This window comes from Cibotium barometz, chromosome 20, assembly GCF_041138505.1.
Source record: "Cibotium barometz isolate CiBa-2024 chromosome 20, ASM4113850v1, whole genome shotgun sequence".
In the NCBI taxonomy this organism is placed as follows: Eukaryota; Viridiplantae; Streptophyta; class Polypodiopsida; order Cyatheales; family Cibotiaceae; genus Cibotium; species Cibotium barometz.
In genome coordinates this window covers 51,304,498-51,327,348 of record NC_141065.1, presented here as the reverse complement: position 1 = coordinate 51,327,348, position 22,851 = coordinate 51,304,498, and the positions used below count along the sequence as shown (strand labels likewise).

The window sequence follows — 22,851 nt, the reverse complement described above, 5'->3', positions numbered from 1 at the left end:
AATGTAAATGTCCCGAGGTCTATTTGTGCTCACTTTGATTCACATGTAGCGTGCGTCTACACCTCTATGCATCACATGTACTGCCTCCCGTAAGTCCTCCCTTAACAGTACTGCTACCCCCCCACTTCCTCTAGTCCCCCCCTGCTATGCGTGGTTGGGGTCGACATACTGATTCCCATCTATACCCAGGAACCTCTGGTAATTTACTCCCTGCACATTGGTGTGTCTCTGTATACATGGCAATATCCCAGCCTTTGAAAGTGTCCTCGAAGTACCCTGCATCTACCCGTAGGGCTCCATTGCAGTTCCACACCGATAACTTCAAAGTCCCATAGGCCGCGCCCCGTCACGATGACCGGCGCTCCCAGATGAACACTTGCCCATCTCTATATACAGCCCACTTCCCCTCCTTACGGCTTCGAATACTCGAGGCATGTTTTCCTTTTGGTGTGCTACATAGGCCGGCGTAAGATCCTCATCTAGATAAATTCTCTCCCTTAAGCGCGGTCCTCTAGCGAGAAAGGCCTTCTTCTTATCCATATCTGCAAATTTCAATATCAATGCTCGTGCTCTGGTGGCATCCTTTCCCACTCTCCAAGCCTCTGCTATAGGAATCTCTATGGCCCCTATCTTTGTACTCAGTGTCTTAGCATCTTCTTGAGGAGTACCTTTCTCCCCCCACCTTGCAACCCATACATGTAGGGCTTTGGCTCGCCATTTAGCCTCTTCTTCGAGCGTTGCATTCATCAGGATCACCACCTCCTCTCATTGAGAGGTTGAGAGAGGTGTGAAAACCCAAGTAGGAAGGTGGTAAAGAATGAAGAGTGTTGGTGACCATCTGTCTGTATGGGATAACCTCATCAATGTTGAGCAATTAGTCCTGCAAATCTTTCACTTTGGTGAGATGATCTGCCATGGAGTCACCCTCATCCATAGAAAGAAGATCCAATTGCCTCTTCAAGTAGGCAACTCTTGCCTCGTTGCGTACTTGATACATTGCTTCCAATGTGTCCCATGCAAGCTTCGATGTCTTGCATGAACGAATGTACGGAATAATAGTCCTTTTCACTGAAAGGGCTATCAATTACATGGCCTGTGCATCTCTAGAGTCCCATCTCTTCTGCTCTTGTGTGGGAGCAGGTTCTACATCAGGAGCTCTTTGAGCACCTCCCCTTTGAGGCATGGCTAGCTATATGGTAAGTGGGCGTGTGTCATCACCACACATGATGCCCCAAAGCCCTTTGGCTACCAGCAAATTACGGATCATGAAACTCCACAGGGAGTAGTTAGATCCATCCCGCTTGTCCTCCTAGGTGAGCACACCAAATACATCTGTAGCATTCTGTGCCATGTCAACAAAATATACCTGCAAGCAAACCAAGCACCAATGTGCACTGCCAGGCAACCAAATGTCCTGTGCAAATGTATGCCTGCAAACCAAAGCAAGTGTAAACCTGTACCAAATTGTCCAATTACACACAATGTGTATACATACGCGACAAATCGCAGTTGTAATGCCCAATTACATGCTCCAATCAGAAAATCCCCAATTTTTATGCACTCCAATCGCTTCAATGTGCATCTAATTGGCCAATTTTCACAAAAGCCCCAAATTTCTGCAAATGAAAGAGGTTCAATTTGCTGATTTTGACCTCAATTTTGAAAACCCCCAAATTGCAATTTTCAATTTTGCCTCAAATTGAGAAATCCCCCAAATTGCACCTGTAATTTTCCTTGCACAGAAGTGTCTGCAAAATCTGCATATGACCTACACTGGAATGGCTGCAAAATCTGTATTTGTATTCGGAAGAAAATGTGCAGGAAGAATACCTTTGGCAGCACGTGTGAGGAAGCAGCTGCTAGGCGGGGAGCACACAGTCGAGAGGCTTGCAGCTGTTATCGAGGAGCACAGAGCACAAAGCTGCATACGGGGCTCAGGCACCACTTAGAGCTGCAAGCGGGTGCATGCACGTGGCAGCCAAGTGGAGCCGTGCAGAGCTACAGGTGTCGAGGAGAGCTGCAGGTGTCGAGCGCTCAGGTCGGAGGGTGCGAACAGTGGAAGCGGAAGCGGCGCTAAGCGTAGCTGCACCCCGACCCGAACGGTTGCAGACGTGAGCAGCGACGGCGAGAGTCTCCGGCCGGCCGGATCGGAAAAGCGAAGGCGGGTGCAACGGAGCAGAGAGGGCTAGCACGCAGGTCGGAGCAGGTTCGCGGGGACCTGGTGTCGTCGGCGCAGGACGGACGGCGGCCGCATGCGGCAGCCGGTGTAGGAACGGCGACGGCAGGTCGAGACGGAGCAGAGAGGGTGGTCGGAACAAAGGAGCGACAGCCAGAACGGAGAGGCGACGCGCCGGACAACAGGCGGAACTGGGCGGCGGCGGGAGAGGGAAGAGCCGCCCGCGAGCTGAGCGGCAGTGGGGGGCTCCCGTTTCTCGTGGCTAGACGGTGGAGCAGCGAGCGACAGAACCGTCGGACGGAATCCACGGACAGACGACGACGGAAGTTCGCAGGGCGACGAAAAAACACAGTGTCGACGGAATTTCGCAGGCTTTCTTCCAGCAGCAGAATTTCAGGGTCAACTCCCAGCTCTGATACCAATTGTTGGGTGTTGCACTCACACACTCACACACACAAACCTGCACATTACGGTTAGGTGCAGGGAAGAGAAGCTCACACATAGAAATGAGAGAGAGAGAGAGAGAGAGAGAGAGAGAGAGAGAGCCAAAAGTGTGGTATCCACAAAATGCAAGTCAACCCTTGCATGTGTGCCACATCCATATAATATAGAAGTACAAAATATTATATGTCCTTTCACACTTGATGTCCAAGGGGAAAAACCACATGGGAAAAAATGCCCTTGGTTAAGCCCTGTTCACACATAGCACTACCATAAGTGAGCATATGCCTACAATCCCTCACTCGCCAGATCATGGAGTCTGCAGACCAGCGCAGATTTTGCCAGTTCTTGTTAGAGACACAGCGCCACAAAGAGACACTGATACGGACTCCTACCACAGGGAGAGGTGGGCGACAGCTCCAGCTCACTGATTTCTTCCAGAGATCTATCCCACTGCCTACCCTGACACAGAAGGGGGTTACACTTTAGCGCACTGCGGACCTCCAAGCCAGACGGAGACCGAGAGCACCAGGCTACTGGACTCCCAGACTACATCAGAGGGAGATCACAGAGATACGGGCTCGACATCCGCACCATATCTAGGAGCGGCTAGCTCACTTACACTCACACCCGGAGATCATGCTCCGAGGTATTTTTGCCTCGCCATCGCCTATGTATCACATATTACACCCCCATTATGGTACTGGTTGGAGCTAGACAGATCTGCATTGCATTCTTGTATACCCTACGCATATAGGTTGCATACTCAGCCTCTAGCAGTAGTGCTCCATCCATCACACCCCCCCACTAGCTCAGTACTTTCATACTTTATTTCATGTTCATTTTGTCCCTTTTTTTTTGGACATCCAGAAGACATTGACAATTGTACATTGATTTCTCATAGGTCGAGTTCCGCCTCTAGTAGACGTTAAAACTAATTGATTGGGCTATAGAGCTGGGGCGGTCCAGGCGCCCCAAGATGAGAGGCCCATCTCGACATCGGCGGAGACTACAACAGAGGATCAGGACCATACTAGCACGGCATGGAAGACGTCCAGTCAGAGTACTCACCATGGAGGACATTGAGGATATCCGCCATCGACCAATGAGAGACATCTTTGGATAGTGATGTGTATGATGCTTACCTTTGTTGCTGGAGTTTTCCTCCCAAATGTAATCCATTAGGAGCTCCTAGTACCGTACTTTTCCTCATAGTTGTTTCAGTTTCAGTTAGTTGTTTAGTTGTTTTTAGCTTTGCTTACACAGACATTGTATCAGATCCACCAATTGTTGTAACCTTTTTGGTCTCATAGGTCATTTTGGCCTTTCGAAGACGTTAATATATCATTTCTCTCTCTCTCTCTCTCTCTCTCTCTCTCTCTCTCTCTCTCTCTCTCTCTCTCTCTCTCTCTCTCTCTGCTGAATCTCTTCTCTCTTTCTCTTTTCCCTACATGGCTTGAACCCCCCCCCCTGCTGCAGCTGTTTAGCGCTGCGCGCAGGTATCATGGATTAATTTCCAGTCCACCATTGGCTGTGGGAAGTTTTGCAAAAAGTCATGGCCAAGACCGGAGTTAAAGAGGAGCTCGTGAAGGTGGAGGACAAGCTCAGCACAATTATCAAAGAAAACAAGAAGATGGTCGACTCTTCCGTTACCGCAATCATAAACTGTCTCTCCAAACTCGAGAAGGGATTTGACAAAATCCAAGAGCTCGAAGAGAGAACATCCAAGCAAGAGGCTGAGATTTCAGCCTTAAAGGAGGAACTAGTGAAGGCCAAATTGCATGCTAAAAGTCAAGCGGCTGAAATCTCAGCCCTCAAAAAGGAGTTGGAAGCCACTTCAAAAGGCAAGCTTGAGGATGGAAAATTTCAGCCCTCCTTTATTGAAGAGCTGAATACCATCAAGGAACAAATGAGGATCATTCGAGAGGAGGAGGAGCAACATAAAGAGAAGACATCTTCATGGGTGGAGGTGATCACAAAGACACAAAAGAAGATGGACGAGGCGGAGAAATGGATCGAGGTCGCCAAGAAAGGGAAAGGTAAAGAATCGCCACCCATCCCCACTCCCACCATCATCAACATGACCCTTGAAGAGGAGCAAAGGAGGAAGACCCGGGCCTTACATGTACGAGTGTCCGGTCTAAAAGACCGTGATGATGCGGAAGGGGAAACCAAGGAGCTCTTCTCTATGATGGGCATTGAAGCCACACACACAAAGGCATGGAGAGTGGGAAAGAAGAGAGAAGGTAGTGGCGAATCTTCTAAGGAGAGAGCGCTTATCATTCGTTCCCCCTCCATGGAAGCGAAGAAGGACTTCTTGACGAGACGTCCTACACTCAAGAAGACGGGAATATTTCTTGGAGATGACCTCACACTCTCATAACTTGCCCACATGAAAGAAGTTATGCCCGAGATAAGAGCAGCCCGAGAGAAAGGGAAAGTGGCCTTCTATAGAGATGGTAGAGTGGTGATTATGGAGAGGCGCTCTTCATGACGGCGCGAGACCTATGGGACTACACTCAAAGTTGCTACTTGGAATTGTAATGGATCTCTTCGCCTTGATGTAGGGGCTGTTGAGGATAGTTTCACTGGGAGGGACATCATCTTCTATTGTGAGACGCATTAGGCTCCTGGACAGTCCATGCCACATGTTAGTGGATACCGATGGGAGACAGCTTGTAGACAGGAGACTCGTTCAGAGCATAGAGGACGGGACTCAGGAGGAGTGGCAGTATTGTTTAGAGAGGAGCTACAGCCACTGATACATATAGTCCGCAGAGATGAGCAGGCTAGGTACATGTGGGTTAGACTTGAAGGGAGCTAAAGAAGCTCAGCTGAAACAATTAGGGTTTCATGTGGGAGACACACACAGAGAAGAAGGGAGAGAGAGAGAGAGAGAGATATTTGGGGATAAGTCAACTCACAAAGTATGAGTGTGTGACTCCCCTATCACACATGTATATTTGCTCTAGTGCACTTAGTACATTAAAAGTACTAAGTGTATTATGTACTATAAAACTTATGGGCTTGTACACACTATAAGGGTGGGCATAATGCCTTTACCCCAACAACTACACACTATAAGGGTGGGCATAATGCCTTTACCCAACAACCTCCCACTTAAAGGCAATGTGCCCTTAAGTGAAGGAAAAGAAAAATTCAACATGTACATGATAATATATAAGGCCATATCAAGGCTGAAACTGGCCTCATCCAATGCCCATCAAGTGTCTGCAATGAGCAAACCGCTCTGGTGGCAAACTCTTTGTCAACAGATCAGCCGGGTTGTCATCCGTATGAATCTTGACAAGCTGAATCAGCTTGTTCTCTATCACCTCTCTGATGAAGTGATACTTCACATCCACATGCTTCGTCTTTGCATGAAAGACAGGGTTCTTTGCCAACTGGATGGCACTCTGACTGTCACAATGCAACAATGGAATATCCCCTGTATAACCCAAATCAACCACTAACCGAGATAGCCATAATGCCTCCTTGCAAGCCTCTGTGGCTGCAATATACTCGACCTCTGTAGTAGATAAGGTAAAGCCTTCAGTGTTTTGCCAGTTTGATTCTCAACATGAGCAACAAACTTCTCAAACACTGAGAATGTATCACTCTTCAAACGAAGAGGATAAACCCACACCTTCTTGCGTGTGGCATCATCAATAAAAGACACAATATATTTTGCCCCTCCCAAAGAAAGCCGAGGCATCTCACATACATCTGTATGCACAAGCTCTAACTGAGCATCTTTCTGTCCAAGAGCTTTCTTGTGGGGACACTGGAGTTACTTACCTTCCATATATACAATGCTCACAAAACTGAAAACTTGAGAACTTTAGAGAAGGCAAGTAACCAAAACGAGACAATTGCTCCATTCCTTTGACACTCATGTGTCCCAACAGGCTATGCCACATAGAGATTTCCGGCAGCTCGGTTGCATTTACATTAGCATGGTGACAAACACCAGCATGCATGAAGTAAAGAGTGTCCACCTTAGAGCCTCGGCAACAACCAGTGAGCCCTTACTAATCTTCCACTTTCCACTACCAAATGTGGTAACATAACCAACATCATCAAGCTGTCTAGTAGAAAACAGGTTCTTCTTGATCTCAGGCACATGCCTGACATCATGGAGCATAAGCTGTGAGCCATCTGAAAACACAAGCCTCACATCACCTCTGCCAAGAATCTGGCATGCGTGGTTGTCACCCAAATAAACTACTCCTTCATTGCCAGCAGTATACATGACAAACAAGTCTCTGCAACCTGTGACATGAAAGGAGACACCTGAATCAATGATCCATGAGTGCATACCATGACCATCTCCTCCATGGAGTGAATGGGCATCAAGTGAAGACATGAATAGGACTTCATCCTCACTGTCACCTGCATGTGACACATTGACTTCTTCAATCTTGACTCCACTTTTGCCCTTTGGCTTTGCATCTTTGTCTTTGTCTTTTCCTTTGCCCTTTTCCTTTTGATCATTCTTCCATTTGTAGCATTGCTTTTTGAAATGTCCCTTCTTGCCACAATAATGGCATTCCAAGTCCTTTTTGGAGCGGGACTTGCTCCTTCCCCGTTCTTGGCTTTTACCCCTTTGCTGGGATCTCCCACGTGCATTCATTGCATTGGACTTTCCAACAGAGTTGTTCTTCCTGTTCATCTCCTCTTGAAGGAGAGCACCCTCCACATCTGCATATGACAACATAGCATTTGAATTGCTAGTGGCTGTCCTCAATGTGTCCCAACTCTCTGGCAAAGTGCATAAGAGAAAGGTGGCTTTGAACTCATCGTCCATTGCCAACTTTTGATTGATGACCTGGCTGACAACACCATTAAACTCATTTAGATGGGTTGTCATAGACGCCCCTTCCTTCATTTGAAGACCTATGAGTTTCTTCAACCAATACACTTTGCTTGAGGCACTTTGCTGGGCATACAAGTCCTGCAATCTTTGCCACATTCCCCTCTCTTCACGTATGCTGAAAAGTAAAGAGTCTGACACAGACAACATGATGGTGGATCTTGCCAGCTCATCCATATCTTCCCATTCTTCAGCAGTAAGAGAAGCGGGCATTACACCCCTTTCTTTGATGGACTTGTGCTGCTTCTTCTGGAGCAACACATTATAGCACTGGGTTTGCCAAATGTCATAATTATGTGAGCCTTCAAGCTTCTTGATGTGAAGCAATGAAGAGCTCTCACCTGTGGTTGCCATAGCAATATGCAACCTTTGACACAATCAATGCCTGACACCCTGCAAGATGTGCTAACACTGCACCAAAGCACACAAAGTGCTCACAGTTGTTCTCCCAAAGTTTATCTCCCACTGCGGAAGCACGAATGCAACTCTCCTCCCACTGAATGTGATAAAATCACCAAAATCTGGTTGCTGCAGATTTATGACAGCACCTTAGATGCGCTCTGTTCCCTTTCCAAAATACTGTACAACAGTACTAAGTGCTCACCAATGATGTACCAAGTCTGTACCGGCAAGTACAGCAGCTGAAAATGAGCCTTTTCCTCACACAAATCAATGTACAGCCATGCCAAAACTTGTACAAAGTTGTACCAAATCTGTACCAGCAAGTACAGTAGCAATAAATGCTCTCCTGGCTGTCCAAATGAGTGAAAATCAGACCTTGACAGTCCCCACCACTGCATACAACAGTCCCGGACAGAAATTGGGCAAAAGCCCCTTGACTGCAAGTGGATTTCTGAGGGTTCAAGGCATAAAAATCTTCCCTGCTGCTTTGCCAAGCTCAACAAGCACAAAATCTTGAAAAGCCCTTTGATTCAAGATCAATTTCTGATCATGAATGGTACATTAATGCACATGAAGGCATCCAGAGTCTTCACAATGCTTCCCCCTGGCCACATATACATCCAATACATAAAAGCCCCTTGATTTACTGGCACATTGAGTGCTTGACAGGCATCAACACATTGCCCAAAGCATCAAATGCCAGTGCCTGCATGCAAATCAACCCAATTGGCACAAAAGCCCTTTGATTTGCACTCCAATTTCCTGCAATTTAGCCCCGAATGTGAGATTGCTCACATCATACAGCATGTATGAATGCCCAATGGCACAATTACATCAAAAGCCCCAAATGTTAACACCCAATTTCCTGCCAATTGACCCGGAATGTGACCAATGTCACCCAATGTTGCCAATTGTGCTCAAATCTGAGCCATTAGGACTTGTACCTGCTCAATTGATAATAATGGACATGCAAATCCCAAAATTGAAGCAAATACCTTTGAAAATTTCTGATTTCTGTTGCAGAAAAGGGGGGAGCGTCGTATTTGCTGACTCGTGTGCTGATGCTGCTGTTGCTGTGCAGGTACGGATGCTGTATCGTGCAGGTGGGCGGTAGCAGAGGAGCTCTGAAAACTGCTATGTACTGTTGTCTTTGAAGCCTGCGACCTCTCTGCAACAACTCAGCAATATTCACCCCTCACCATCCGCGCGGGAGCCTATGCAGATGAGCTCATCAAGACCGCGAATTCGGTGGCGTCTCGTGGGCGGGGTATCCTGGCGATGGACGAGTCCAACGCTACCTGTGGCAAGAGACTTGCATCTATTGGACTTGACAACACAGAGGCGAACCGCCAAGCTTACCGTCAGCTCCTGGTTACCACCCCGGGTCTGGGCGAGTACCTCGCGACTTTACCTCTAATCGGGCCCAATCTCGGATTTGTTCTAGGCGCTCTGCCATGGTGATGCGATTTGCCTCGGAAACGGGGCGTTTGCCTTGACGCATTGGCGCCTCTCCTGTGCCACCGCCTCTCATGTCGTCAGATACCTCGTCGCTGCCGATAGTGCTGGGGGTGCTGATGGCGGTGTCAAACGCCTGTGCTGCCGCTGCTGCTAGAGAAGGGGAAGAACGCTGCGGCCTTGCCCTGTGGAGCAAACGGCGACCCCGCTGCAGCTGCGCGAGCGTATCCAAACCTAAAGCTTCACAGAGCACAACAATAAGACCTGAACACGCACACCTGTAAGCGCACACACGGACACAACCGCAGCTCTGATACCAGTTGAAGGGAGCTAAAGAAGCTCAGCTGAAACAATTAGGGTTTCATGTGGGAGACACACACAGAGAAGAAGGGAGAGAGAGAGATTTGGGGATAAGTCAACTCACAAAGTATGAGTGTGTGACTCCCCTATCACACATGTATATTTGCTCTAGTGCACATAGTGCACTTAGTACATTAAAAGTACTAAGTGTACTATGTACTATAAAACTTATGGGCTTGTACACACTATAAGGGTGGGCATAATGCCTTTACCCCAACAACTACACACTATAAGGGTGGGCATAATGCCTTTACCCCAACAAGACTGACGGCAGAGACGAGCAGATATCTCTACATTGCTATATGTTATTTTGCTCCTAGTACATCAGTGTATGCATCACCTAGCGGCCAGTCTCCCTTTTCTATTTTGGATGATGACATTTGGGACTTCTCCAGGGATGGTGACATCATTCTCCTAGGGGACTTCAATGCCAGGACCGCCCATAACCAAACAGTATTTTATGATACCTATAGAGCTGGGGCAGTCCAGGCGCCCCAAGATGAGAGGCCCATCCCAACACCGACGGAGACTACAACAGAGGATCAAGACCATACTAGCACGGCATGGGAGACCTCCAGTCAGAGTACTCACCATGGAGGACACTGAGGATATCCGCCATCGACCGATGAGAGACATCTTTGGATAGTGATGTATATGATGCTTACCTTTGTTGCTGGAGTTTTCCTTCCCAGATGTTATCCATTAGGAGCTCCTAGTACCTTACTTTTCCTTATAGTTGTTGTTTCAGTTTCAATTAGTTGTTTAGTTGTTTTAGCTTTTTCTTACACAAACATTGTATCAGATCCACCAATTGTTGTAACCTTTTTGGTCTCATAGGTCATTTTGGCCTTTTGAGGACGTTAATATATCATTTCATCTCTCTCTCTCTCTTTTCTGGGTTTTTTATCCAGACATTGTATCAGATCCACCATGATGTAACTTTTTGGTCTCATAGGTCATTATGGCCTTTTGAAGGCGTTAATATAACATTTCATTTCTCTCTCTCTCTCTCTCTCTCTCTCTCTCTCTCTCTCTCTCTCTCTCTCTCTCTCTCTCTCTACATCGACGAGATTTCGGCCTTCATTGATAGAGGAGGGGGGGGAGGCATATCACTAGTAGGCATCCTTGTTTCCATACTACATTATGCTGATGACATTGTGCTTATTGCAGATTCTTCAGAGGCTCTCCACACAGGCATCTTGACACATTACAGAACTTTTGTGCACAGCGGGATCTCACAGTAAACCTTGGGAAAACCAAGGTTATGGTCTTCAACACATCCCCTCTTTTCACATCTCGATTGAGTTTCACCTACATGGGCAGCCCAGTGGAGATTGCACACTCATGTGTACTTGGGAGTCACTTTTACAAGACCGGTATTCTCGATGAGCCATGCTGCAGAGGCTAGACTGTTGCAAGGGTATGCTTCTCTTGCTCTCATGAAGAGACTACTTCCACGCCCACTTCCAGGAGTCGAGGACCAAGATGTGGCTATTTGACATCTTGGTCGCTCCGGCATTGATTTATGGAGCACCCTTCTGGGTGCCTAATCTTACAGCGGCCAAATGGCGGAGGATAGAGAGGCCTCAGGTCATGATGCTCTCCCGTATGATACGCAACAAACCATCAGTCCCAGGTGATATTATCCTAGCAGAATTTGTTGTAGCACCCATGGTAGTAGAGGCACTCTTCCAGACAGTCACATACATTCACAGGATCAGTGCCATGGCCCCCTTGAGACTGTCGAAGCTCGCCCTACTGTAAACCAGCCTTGGTCTTCAGACAAAACCAAAGGGCGGTGCAAAACAAACACTCGCACACAAAACACTTCAACACCTTTGAAGACCTAGAAAAGGAAAACAAATAGGGGGAGCTAGAGTGCTCCTGCAAACAGTACGCAAACACCGATTGGCCCCAAAACGCAGTGGCGCCCCTTGCGGTATTTCTTTAATTGATTATAAGAGACTTGATTACAATAAGGTTGGAAACTCAACTGTCACAATAGAACTCTTGAAGCCTGCAAAGATCCTCCATCATGGCTTCTTGTTCACTCAGCATCCACAAACAATTCCAGCTATCGTTCACATCAAAAGACTCTTTCACATTGAGTCCTGCATATAGAAGCTTTCTCCCATCATCAAGGCTGCCACAACTATCCATAGCCTCTCACCCTATGAACAACATCACACCCTGACACATCCAGTGCTCTGACATCACAACAAAGACTCCAAACTCTTTCCCAAAAGAGAACTTGCATCACAGCATAGCATACCATACAATCGACACACCTGTACCAACCCTCTCTACCTTACAAGGGTACTATCCATCTCAGCCATGGATTCTCGAACCCATCAGCAGCAAGGCTGTACCAAACATGTGTCCATTCCTGTACCCACTGCCTACATGTGACCTATCTCCTGGAGAAACCAAAAACAAACATGTTTCCATGAATCCAAAGACATGTTCCCTCATGAAACCAAGGACTTGCTTCCACTTGAAACCATAGACCTATATCCCATACAACATAGGCCTGTTTCCCCCAAAAATCAAAGTCATGTTTCCTCTCGAGAACCAATGTCATGTTTCCATGTAAAACCATAGATATATCATCCAAGCACGGTGCCTAAACCATGGCTGTTAACCACAGTAAAACCCTATGCTTTTTCCATAACCCAAAGAGAGAAAAAGACGTGTCCTGCTGTATTGCGAAGCGAGGGACAACCCGCAGTCCAACCCTGTGCTCCCTGCAGTCCAGCTCGTCAGTTCTCAAAGAGAGAAAGAAAGAAAGAAAGACAGTTGTATTAATGTCTTCAAAAGGCCAAAATGACCTATGAGACCAAAAGGTTAGATCATATCCATGAGGTACATCATCCTAGATGCAAAATAGTAATAAAGAAAGATAACAAAAATCTAGAACTTTAAAATCTGATCTAGATACATGAGCAAAGTGCTCTCATATCACCCTAATACATCCTTCATGGGCCGCCGTGACATGGTGCTCAAGGTGGTAAAACTGAGCTAGCGCGAGGTCTTGCGATGATGGGAGATGATGGCCCGGATCCTCCTATGGTGGCGTGGCCGTGGGCGAGGGCCATGGGGTCTGGGGCATCGAGCTCTGCATAACTCAGTGGCTCTGTCGAGTGTCACACCTCTCGGCCAAGCTCCTACACTAGCCTGTGGTCTGGGTATGATGGGTGGATCGGCCCTCGGAGTGCTGGTATGGAAAAAGTCGGTGAGAGCTCTCTGTGGTGCTGGTCCTCGAGCAAGTACAGCTAATCTGGATCTCACTAAGGGCTCCCTTAAGTGCCATATGAGATTGTACGGACAGAGATGGGGCTGCACTGATAGTGACAGAGGCTCTATTCCAGACAATGACATACTGGCATAGGCTATGGGAGCTTCCACTTGATAGATACCCCCGGCTAGCCCTGGAGTCCTCGAGACAGCTGACACTTGAGGGAGATACAGAGTGCTGGTATGCACAGGTAGGCACTTGGTTTGGCATGCATGGTATGCAAATGGAGGCACTCCCCCCGTTCCAGTACAGCATAGAGGCCCCATCATTTGCTCTCAGCCGCACAGAGCGGAACAGGGTTATCAACTTATTAGGAAGGACATTGTCAAACTGGATACTCAGAGGACATGGAGTTCACCTAGTCGTCCCACTGGGGACGAAGATGGCCTTCTATAGAGATCACCTCCTATGCCGGACAGAGGATGGGTTCATCATCCGTCCACGCTACATGGAAATACACCTATCCTTTGGGGTGAGATGTGCAATCGGCCAGATCCGCACCTCGTCCCACCAACTAAGAGTGGAGACTGCCAGATATGGGCCTAGGGCGGCCGCACCAGAGGACAAGATATGCCAGCTCTGTCACACAGAGCCCGAGACAGAGGACCATTACATATGCCGATGCCCTGTATACTATGAGATTCGGGGGAGGTTCCACTGCCTCTTCCGGGCTGGGTTCGGACCACTTTCCAAGATCATGGACTTCCCGGACCAGAGATGCCTGGGACTTTTAAGAGAGAGAGAGCGCACTTCAGTTCTGTGCCCCCTGCTGGGCAGCCTTCCGGTTTGTTGCAAAGAAAAAGAGGGCGAGAGTTGCAGCCCGACCAGCCTGTCAACCTTCCAAAGCATTCCCCCAAATAATAGTGTAACCCCTCCCAAAAGTGCCACGATCTTCAAAAAGGGGTGCTATTTTATTTTTAATGGTTTTAATAACCTTTGTCCCCTCCCTTTTCACATGGGGTTATATAAAAAGAACCTTGTTAAAACCTTGAGGCTTTTTTAACTCCCAAACTGATGCCATTCACACTGTCCACCATGTCCCCGTGGACACCTGCATACTGTCAAGAGATAAACACAGGGTCGTGACACCTACAATCCTCCCAGCAGCTAGCAGCAGATGGGCACGAGTCATGGTATAGCCGAGTATGCACCTGGTTCACAAGGCAGGAACTCAAGATGGATCCCCTCCCCCCACTCCAGTATGACCCGGACTCCCCATTCATCAAGCTCTCTCAGGATGACAAAAACCGGGTGATCAGATATGATTTATTAGGACTATACATACAGGATACTTGGATCACAACACATGAGCCACTCTCACACAAACAGCAGTACTACATGGATACTTTCATGAGGCTCACAGAGGATGGTTTCCTACTGAGGGCCAGATACCTTGACATATACATGTCACATGCCATGCCGATTGCAGTGGGCCAGTTGAGGGTGTCATCGCACCGCTTGAGGATAGAGACAGGATATGCACTATGTGCCAGAAGGACGCCGAGTCAAAGGAGGAGACATCCACCCCGGCCCCAGGAGACCATCACTCAATTCTTCTGACCATGAGAGGACGTCCCACCAGCCATGGATGAAATACCCACAGCTTTATCAAAACCCTCGCCAAACCCCACTCTGGTGCGACTCTAGACCGGGCCACAGCACTACAGCGAGCCCGACGCCCCAGACTCCCTAGACCTCACCAACAACACAAACATCAGCCCCAGCTTGAGGAGATCTTGGAGAGGCACAGGAACCACCTTTCCACGCCCAGCAGATCTGCACAACCTTCTAGAGGCTAACGTCATGCTCAATATCCTTGATGGCCCCCTCCCCCTACCGAGGGGTGAGCTCCATGGGTTGTGTGAAGATGATGGTCCCACTTTGTATCAAATGGCTCGGATTTGACATTCCCAGCTCATAGCTCTAGTCTTTGTTTTCTTTTGTACCATGATGAGATTACATGGACACTATTGTATAACTTTTGGTCTCATAGACCCACTGGGTCTTTTGAAGACATTTAATATAACTTTCTTTCTTTCTCTTTTTGCTCATACAGAAACCCAAGGAGAGAGGATCTGCCAATTATGCCACACAGAGGTTGAGACAGAGGAGCATTACATATGTCGGTGCCCAGTATACTATGAGATCCACAGGAGGTTTCACTATCTGTTCCATCAGAGATTTGGCCCACTTTCCAAGATCATTGACTTCCCGAACCAGTACTGCCTAGGGCTCATCCTGTTTGAGCTCCACACTAATTACATGTACATACACTAGTGTTGGACATTTTCTCTTTCAATTTCCATGGCTCTATATATCCATGGTACCATTGTATCACCTTGGGGTCTTTCATAGACATTAATATTACCTCCTCTCTCTCTCCCCTCCCTCTCTCTCATGGACCCTTGCAAAAAACACTTGGATGCATTGGACAGATGTTGCAGGGAGAGAGACCTTACAGTCCATTTGCGCAAAACCAAGGTTATGGTCTTCAACAGATCTTATGCGGTCACCTCACGATTATCTTTCTTATACAGAGAGGCCCCAGTGGAGATTGTGCAAAAATACACATACCTTGGAGTCACTTTTATAGGCCCCTAGTTTTGCATGACCACCACTGCCACTGACTGACTAGCGAGACGGGGGCATGCCTCTCTAGATCGTCTAGAGAGACTGTTTCCAGGCACATTTCCATGAGCCCCTTACTAAGTGTTGGCTCTTTGACACTTTAGTACAACCAGCAGCTATGTATGGTGCAGCCTTCTGGGGGCCACGCCTAGGGAAGGATCGGTGGAGGAGCATAGAGGGGCTACAAGTGATCATGTTGTCATGTATGATTAGGAGTAAGCCGTCTGTACCACATGACATTATATGTGCAGAGCCCTACCCATTGGCCCCAAATAGAAAGCTTATGTACACCTAAAAAAGCCTACAGAACCTTAATTAGGCTAACATTGTTGAGATCCATTACACTTGCATGAGTATAAAAGGATGGTCATTCTATTTCAACACCCAGACTGAAAAACTTTACAATTAAGATGAAGATCTTACCTCACACAAATGTGTGTCATATGCTGGATTTTCCCTCTTTCTCCTTTGCTCCATAAAAACAAGAAGAGTTATCAAAGACTTCAGAACATCCAAGTATGCCTGACATAAAGCTTTCGGGGAACCTTGCTTAAAACTCAAGCGAAGCCTCTCAACAAAAAATGTGAAGGCATGTCCAGTCACTTCATCTACTTCATAGAATAATTTTGGTAGCTGCTTGTCCAGCTTCAGATCCTCAAACATTTTATCCCTGTCCATTGAGGCACAAAATTTGAATGCTTCCTTCGCATTGTCAATGTATAGCTCTGCATTCACACAAGGGTGGCCCCCATCTGGAGCCTCTTGAGTGCCCCTTTCAAGCAAGGCTGCCTTTGATCTCGGGTCCTGTTTATTGGCCTCTGAAACCAAACGAAGCAAAGCTGCACTCATCAACTGCAGCACAGAAACCAGCAGAGCTGTGTTTGATACAAGGTAAGTAGATCCTGAAGGAGAGAAACAGTTGGTATGTGTAGGCAGGATCTGCTCTTGTTCCTGATCACTGTAGATGGAAGCTGCATCTTGTCTTGTGTGGAAACAAGCAGACTGAATGACATGACAGGAGCTTTCCAACCTCTCATCCCCAACAAAAGTTGCATCAGCTACACAGGAAAAACTGGCATTAGGGTGGGTTGATCTGCGTTCTTGCTGCCCAGACTTTGAACAGCTTTCTTCACCAAATAGCAACTCCAGTACTGAAGCAATCTTCTTATTGTCTCCATCACACAGTGCCCAGAACTTATCACACAGAGAGTTAATAAGTTCACCAGGTTGCAGCTCATTGTAGTGTGTAGGCAAGGGACAAGATGTCCAGAACCTAGAGTAAAGATTCACTGCACTTTCAAGCACTGATGCAGCTAAACCTAGAACCATCTCTCTAGGCAACTCGGGTGTTAAACATGAAGTACTATCCAATGATCTTCTTAGAGTATTCACGATATGCACAAGAAACATGTATGGAGCACACACAGCATCAACCACTGACAGGTCGAACAGCATCACAGCTGAAGGTAAACTCATCCCTGACCCGTAATAGGCTGAATGTCTAGATTTGAAATTTCCCTGCAACAGTTCGACATAATCAAACCCAGAGAATGAGAGGATGAAGTGCACTGCAGCTGCTTCCATAGTCAGTTGTACATGCTTTCCACAGGAGAATCCAATACTTGATGATGAGTCCGGTTCAGCATCTACATTACTGGCCAACAAGACATCAGCTAAGCCTGGTTGAAGTAGCAGCTCATCCATGAAAACCTGCAATCAAACCAAACTCTATACTTACACAGAGACTCCTCTGTCTACAATGAGGTTGGGATGTAAACGAGCCTAGAGTACTACCAACTATTGCATATTAAAGCACCTAGGTATATTAACTCCAGATTATACTCCAGATCTGAAGAAAAAACTAGCTGACAAAAACACCTAAAACAAACACGTTGAGTGGATATGCTTTTAGCCCAATGTGTTAAGACAACAGTAGGTATGTGCAAAAAGAGATTAAAGTTGACCTCAAGAAGTGCACAAGCAACTTGTGCTCGATCAGTATGTGTTTTTGTGTCATGGGCGGAACATGCCATAATATTTTCTCCAAACAAGTGGAAAGCAGGAGTTTCCATGTTCTTATGGCTGGAAAAGTGTTCCTGCAGACCTTTGATACTTGCTTCCACAGAACTAATCCATGGGACAGCAGCACCGGATTGCTCATGGCCATTTTCAAAATACCTCTGAGCCTGTACTTTATCGGAAGATGTTTTCAACAGTTGATTCCTGAAGCATCCTACCACATCATCAAAGCCCTTGGCACTGAGCCGACAAAGATTTGTGGGGCAGCACAACTGTTTCAAAACTGAGATCAGAGTCTCCGCAGCAACGAGACTCAACCCAGTGTTAAACTCCAAAAGAGGAAGAATTCGAATGCAGCATTGAAGGACCCCCACAACTAGCACCAAATGTACACGATCACATTCACTGCTACAAAAATTGGAGGGTACTTTGGATTCAGATTGTTTTGCACCAGCTTCCTGCCTGAATAACCAAGCTGTATAGCTTGTGAGCTCCGAGAATAGTATTTTATAAAGGACCTGAATATCTTTCAGAGGCAAGAGAAGATCTTTATTTTTAAAGTGGATGGAAATTGTAAAAGCATCTGGACAAGTGAACGACGACTCTGAAGTTGGAGCCAAGTAAAGGAGAAAAAGTGAAAGCCGATGCAGAGCCTCTGTTTTGAAGACCTGAAAACAATAAACTGTTTCTTTTGAATGTCAATATGCTTTCAAATCATCTCTCTCTCTCTCTCTCTCTCTCTCTCTCTCTCTCTCTCTCTCTCTCTCTCTCTCTCTCTCTCCCATTTTGACTAGTAGCATTAGCTTCCCCCCTACTGATGTATTGTGGGGCTATCTCTTTTCTTTTCCAGACAGTGTATCAGATGTCACATGGTTGTAACTTTGGTCTCATAGGTAACATTTCATTTCATTTCATTTCTCTCTCTCTCTGGCGGTGATGCACCAGGCGACTCTCTCTCTCTCTGGCGGTGATGCACCAGGCAAGCCCTCCCACATTTTCTCATCGACGTCGACGTTGCTGGCGGCGATGAACCAGGCAAGCCCTCCCGTGAGCTTGTCGAAAGGGGAGAGCGAGGAGATGCGCGCTGGTCGGCTGGGCACACAGGACAGAAACAATCTTCTCTCTCTCTTTGGCGACAGGTCTGGACTGCACGTGGTAAGACTTTTTGGTGTGAGAAGGCTGGCGGGCTTGACCCGTGCGCCTGCTCTATGCGCAGCCAGTTCTCATTTCGGCTGGCGGGCTTGACCCGTGCGCCTGCTCTGTGCGCAGCCAGTTCTCATTTCTGTCGCCTGCTCTATGCGCAGCTAGTTCTCATTTCGGCTGGCGGGTTGACCCGTGCACCTGCTCTATGCGCAGCCAGTTCTCATTTCTGTCCCGTTTTCCCAACCACCCTTGCTCAGGCCCCCAAGGCAGCAACTAGTAGGGGAAAACATGTCTCAACCCCTTGAGGGGGAACAAGATGGTGAGACAACCTTTCACACCCCCACGAAGGCACCAAATGCCTACCGCAGAAGACCGAGGGAAGGAATCATGTCCCTTGGCTCACGAAGGATTACGAAGATGGCCCGACGAGATGAGGCCCTTTATGAGGAGCTACAGCTTCACATAAGGACAGAGATGAACACCATGCGACAGGAGCTTGAAAAGGAATGGATCGAGCAGATGCATGCCCAAAGGAAAGTGATATACGAAACGCTGAAGGAAGAGATATATGTCCAACTGAAGGGAGAAATGCAAGCCCAAGTACGGGTTGAGATGGAATTAGCCCAAGACTTGATGCACATGGAAATGAAAAAAGAGATGCAGAAATGGAAGGATGACATGCTCCGAGAGATTGGCACAACGGTTGCATCGTACAAAGGCACTTTGAAGACATGTATGGCTGCGCGTTTCTCCCTGAGGGGGGCGGCAGCAGCTAGATTAGCTCGAGGGCATGCAGCCTTGGGGGCACTTGAGAGGCAGTGTGCACACATACAGTTTCAGGAGCCACGCACCAAATTGTGGCTATTTGCTACGCTTGTCACACCGACCCTCCTGTACGGAGCTCCAATTTGGGGGCCCAGTATACATCACAGATCTCAGAGAGGGACAGATGAGGGATGGAGGCAAATGGAGAGACCACTGATTATGATGATTGCTCGTATGATTCGGAGCAAATCATCAGTACCACATGAGATTGTTCGGGCTGAGCTGGGTGCCCCACCAGTAGTAACCGAGGCCCTATTCCAGGCAGTTACCTTTTTACAGCGGCTATGGGAGCTCCCTCAGCAGAGGTACTCCCGTTTGGCATTGACCTCATCCATATAGTTGGCAGAGGATGGAGATGCTCATTGTTGGTACACTCAGATGAGATCATGGTTTGACCTACATGGTTTGCGGATAGAGGCACTACCACCCTTTCAGTACAGTCTGGATTGTCCATTTTTGGATCTCACCCGCTCAGAGCAAAACCGCGTGATCAGGATGGATATCATCAGAGTGGACACAGAGAGGACATGGACTAGCCCCCTTGAGCCCTTGGGCACGAAAATGACTCATGACAAGAGCCATTTTCTACACTTCTCACCGGATGATTTTATCACCCGCCGGACGTACATGGATGTACACCTATCACATGGGATACGTTGTGCCATTGGACAGATCCGGACCTCATCACACCAGCTGCAGATTGAGACAGGGCGATATGTGCATCAGATCGTGGATGACCGCATTTGTCAGCTATGCTACCACAAGGTAGAGACAGAGGAACACTACATTTGCCGATGTACAGTCTATTATGAGATCGGAGGGAGATATCACTGCCTCTTCCGAGAGGGTTTTGGGCTGTTACACAGGGTCATGGAGTTTGAGGATCAGAGATGCCTCGGATTGTTTCTACTTGAGCTCAAGAGACACAGAGAGACCCTCTTGGCAGACAGGAGGCCGAGCCATGATGTACCTAGACAGAGGACCCTGGCAGATTTCTTTGGCACCAACACCAGCAACCCAGCCCACACACCTCCTGACACCTCCTCCATTGGGCCATCAGGGCACCGACCACGCTCTTAGGGAGTCACCACTGATGGAGCAGTTATCTTATGTCGTGCTCGTCGGCCACGCCCACCAGGATCCCGACCACGGCATCCTCACCATTGCCAGATCAGAGCCATTATTGCTCGGCATCGGAGGCGCCTACCTCGCTTCTACGACCTCTCCATTCTAGACAGCCCCATGGTGGCGGAGATATTTGATCTAAGGAGAGGGCAACAATTCAACTGATCAGCATACATGGATCTACCTGATATACATTTTCCAGTATTTTCCAGTATTTTCTACTTAGTATCATCTCGGAGTCTTGCAGTTTTGTTCTTATAACTGTAGGACAATCAGTTTATTGTACTTTTATGTCTTGTTCTCTTTGATGAGACACCAACTTCAGATGTACTCTCAGTTTTGGTCTCATAGGCCACTATGGCCTCTTAGAGACGTTAATATATCATTTCATCTCTCTCTCTCTCTCTCTCTCTCTCTCTCTCTCTCTCTCATAATAATAATAATAATTATATATATATATATATATATATACTCCCACCCCCCCTTTTCTCTCTCTCTCTCTCTCTCTCTCTCTCTCTCAATGGGAGGGTCTGTAGATGACAAAATCAGCCAGCTTGATCATATCCTTAGGGATCTTATCAAGGACCAGAAGAAGACATTGGACAGCACCATTACCGCCATCAAGAAGGACTTATTGACGCGCATGGGGAAGCTGGAGGCCGAAGCGGAAATATGGAAGGAAGAGAAGCTTACCATGCAAGAGGAGTGGGAGAAGGAAAAGCTCGCCATGCAAGAGGAAATCAACCTTTTGAAGGGCGAAGTGGCATCCTTATGCGATCGTCCACGGGAGGAAGGAGAGACTCTTGAGGTGGACAAAGAGGCAATCAAAGAAGAGATCACCAAAACCCTCACCCACACAATCGAGGGGAAAATGGAGGCGGCCCGCGAAGGATGGGTAGAAGTGATGAAGAAGAACATCAAAAAGGAGGTGCAAGAAGATGTACAAGTGATGAAGAAGAACATCAAGAAGGAGGTACAAGAAGATGTACACATGATGCAGTCTACTCTTGATGAAGAGAAGATGCGACGGACCCGGCGCCTCAACATCCGAGTCACAGGGATACCAGAGAGCACTACCTCCACGCCCGAGATTGACGGGCGGAACCTATGTACCAAGCTAGGACTAAAGGAGGATGAGCCGCTCCCATTCACTAGAGTATGGAGGACAACCCCAAAGGACTCCACCAAAGGCAAGGCCTTAGTGCTACAGTTCCCGGACGAGGAGAGTAGGATGAGCTTTATGAGAAGACGGGCTATCTTGAGGAGCTTGCCAAGGGACCCCATCTACTTCGATGATGACCTCACATGGATGCAACTGGAGCACAGAAGATTATGCATGCCGAAGATCAAGGCGGCACGCAAAGAAGGGAAGAAGGCACATTATAGGGATAGTCAGCTCACCGACAGGGGATGAGACAGGCCACCTCCCGAGGTTCAGGAGGTATTGCAGTGCTTTTCAGGCATGGGTTACATGAGCATGTTCGAGTCGTAGCACGAGACTCGGAGGCGAGATACATGTGGATTAGCTTACGCCTCTCGGAGACCAGATGGATTTATATCGCCCTTTGCTACTTTCCTCCGAAGGGGTCGCGGTTTGCCACCACGGAGGAGCCGGGTGGAGGAGAGGCTAGTGAGTCTCCATACTCTGTCTTATGTGAGGAGATCTTACACTATTCGACACTGGGAGAAGTCTTCTTGATGGGGGACTTCAATGCACGGACTCAGAGCAGACAGTGCGAGATCTATGACTTTGAGGATCCCTTGAGACTAAAGCCGCTAGCTACAGAGGATACAGGGACCACTCGGATCTCCGCTGATGGAGGAGCTAACAGCACTGGATATGGGCAACATTTGCTGGAGCTTGGGGCCCGACACCATCTCGTTATTTATAACGGGATGACTCAATGGCCAGATTCAGGTGGGTTGACTTGCTTTCCAGTGGGAGGCGGCAGTAGTACAGTGGATTATGTGATGGGATCCCGGGAGGCAGCAGATATGGTGTCTCACTTCACCGTACCACCATGCCCCATTGGGGCGTATCATACATACCTATCCCTCACTTTCAGGAGCTTATTGGAGACCCACCCACCCATCATACAGCCACCACGC

The 22,851-nt window shown here is 47.8% G+C and overlaps 1 protein-coding gene across 2 annotated transcripts in view; it reads right to left on the bottom strand.

The window, feature by feature from the left end:
* Window positions 1–22,851, bottom strand: part of LOC147628000 (uncharacterized) — a 70,146-nt gene that overhangs the window by 21,521 nt on the left and 25,774 nt on the right. The window contains exons 2-3 of one of the 2 annotated variants that reach the window (XM_086814970.1): window positions 17,595–18,317; window positions 16,054–17,340 (exon numbers count right to left, since the gene is read on the bottom strand). In XM_086814970.1, the coding sequence (XP_086671096.1) occupies window positions 16,054–17,340; window positions 17,595–18,317 (2,010 nt within the window). Of the gene's footprint in view, window positions 1–16,053; window positions 17,341–17,594; window positions 18,332–22,851 lie in introns of both variants that reach the window. The other variant, XM_086814971.1, reaches the window with a different exon arrangement.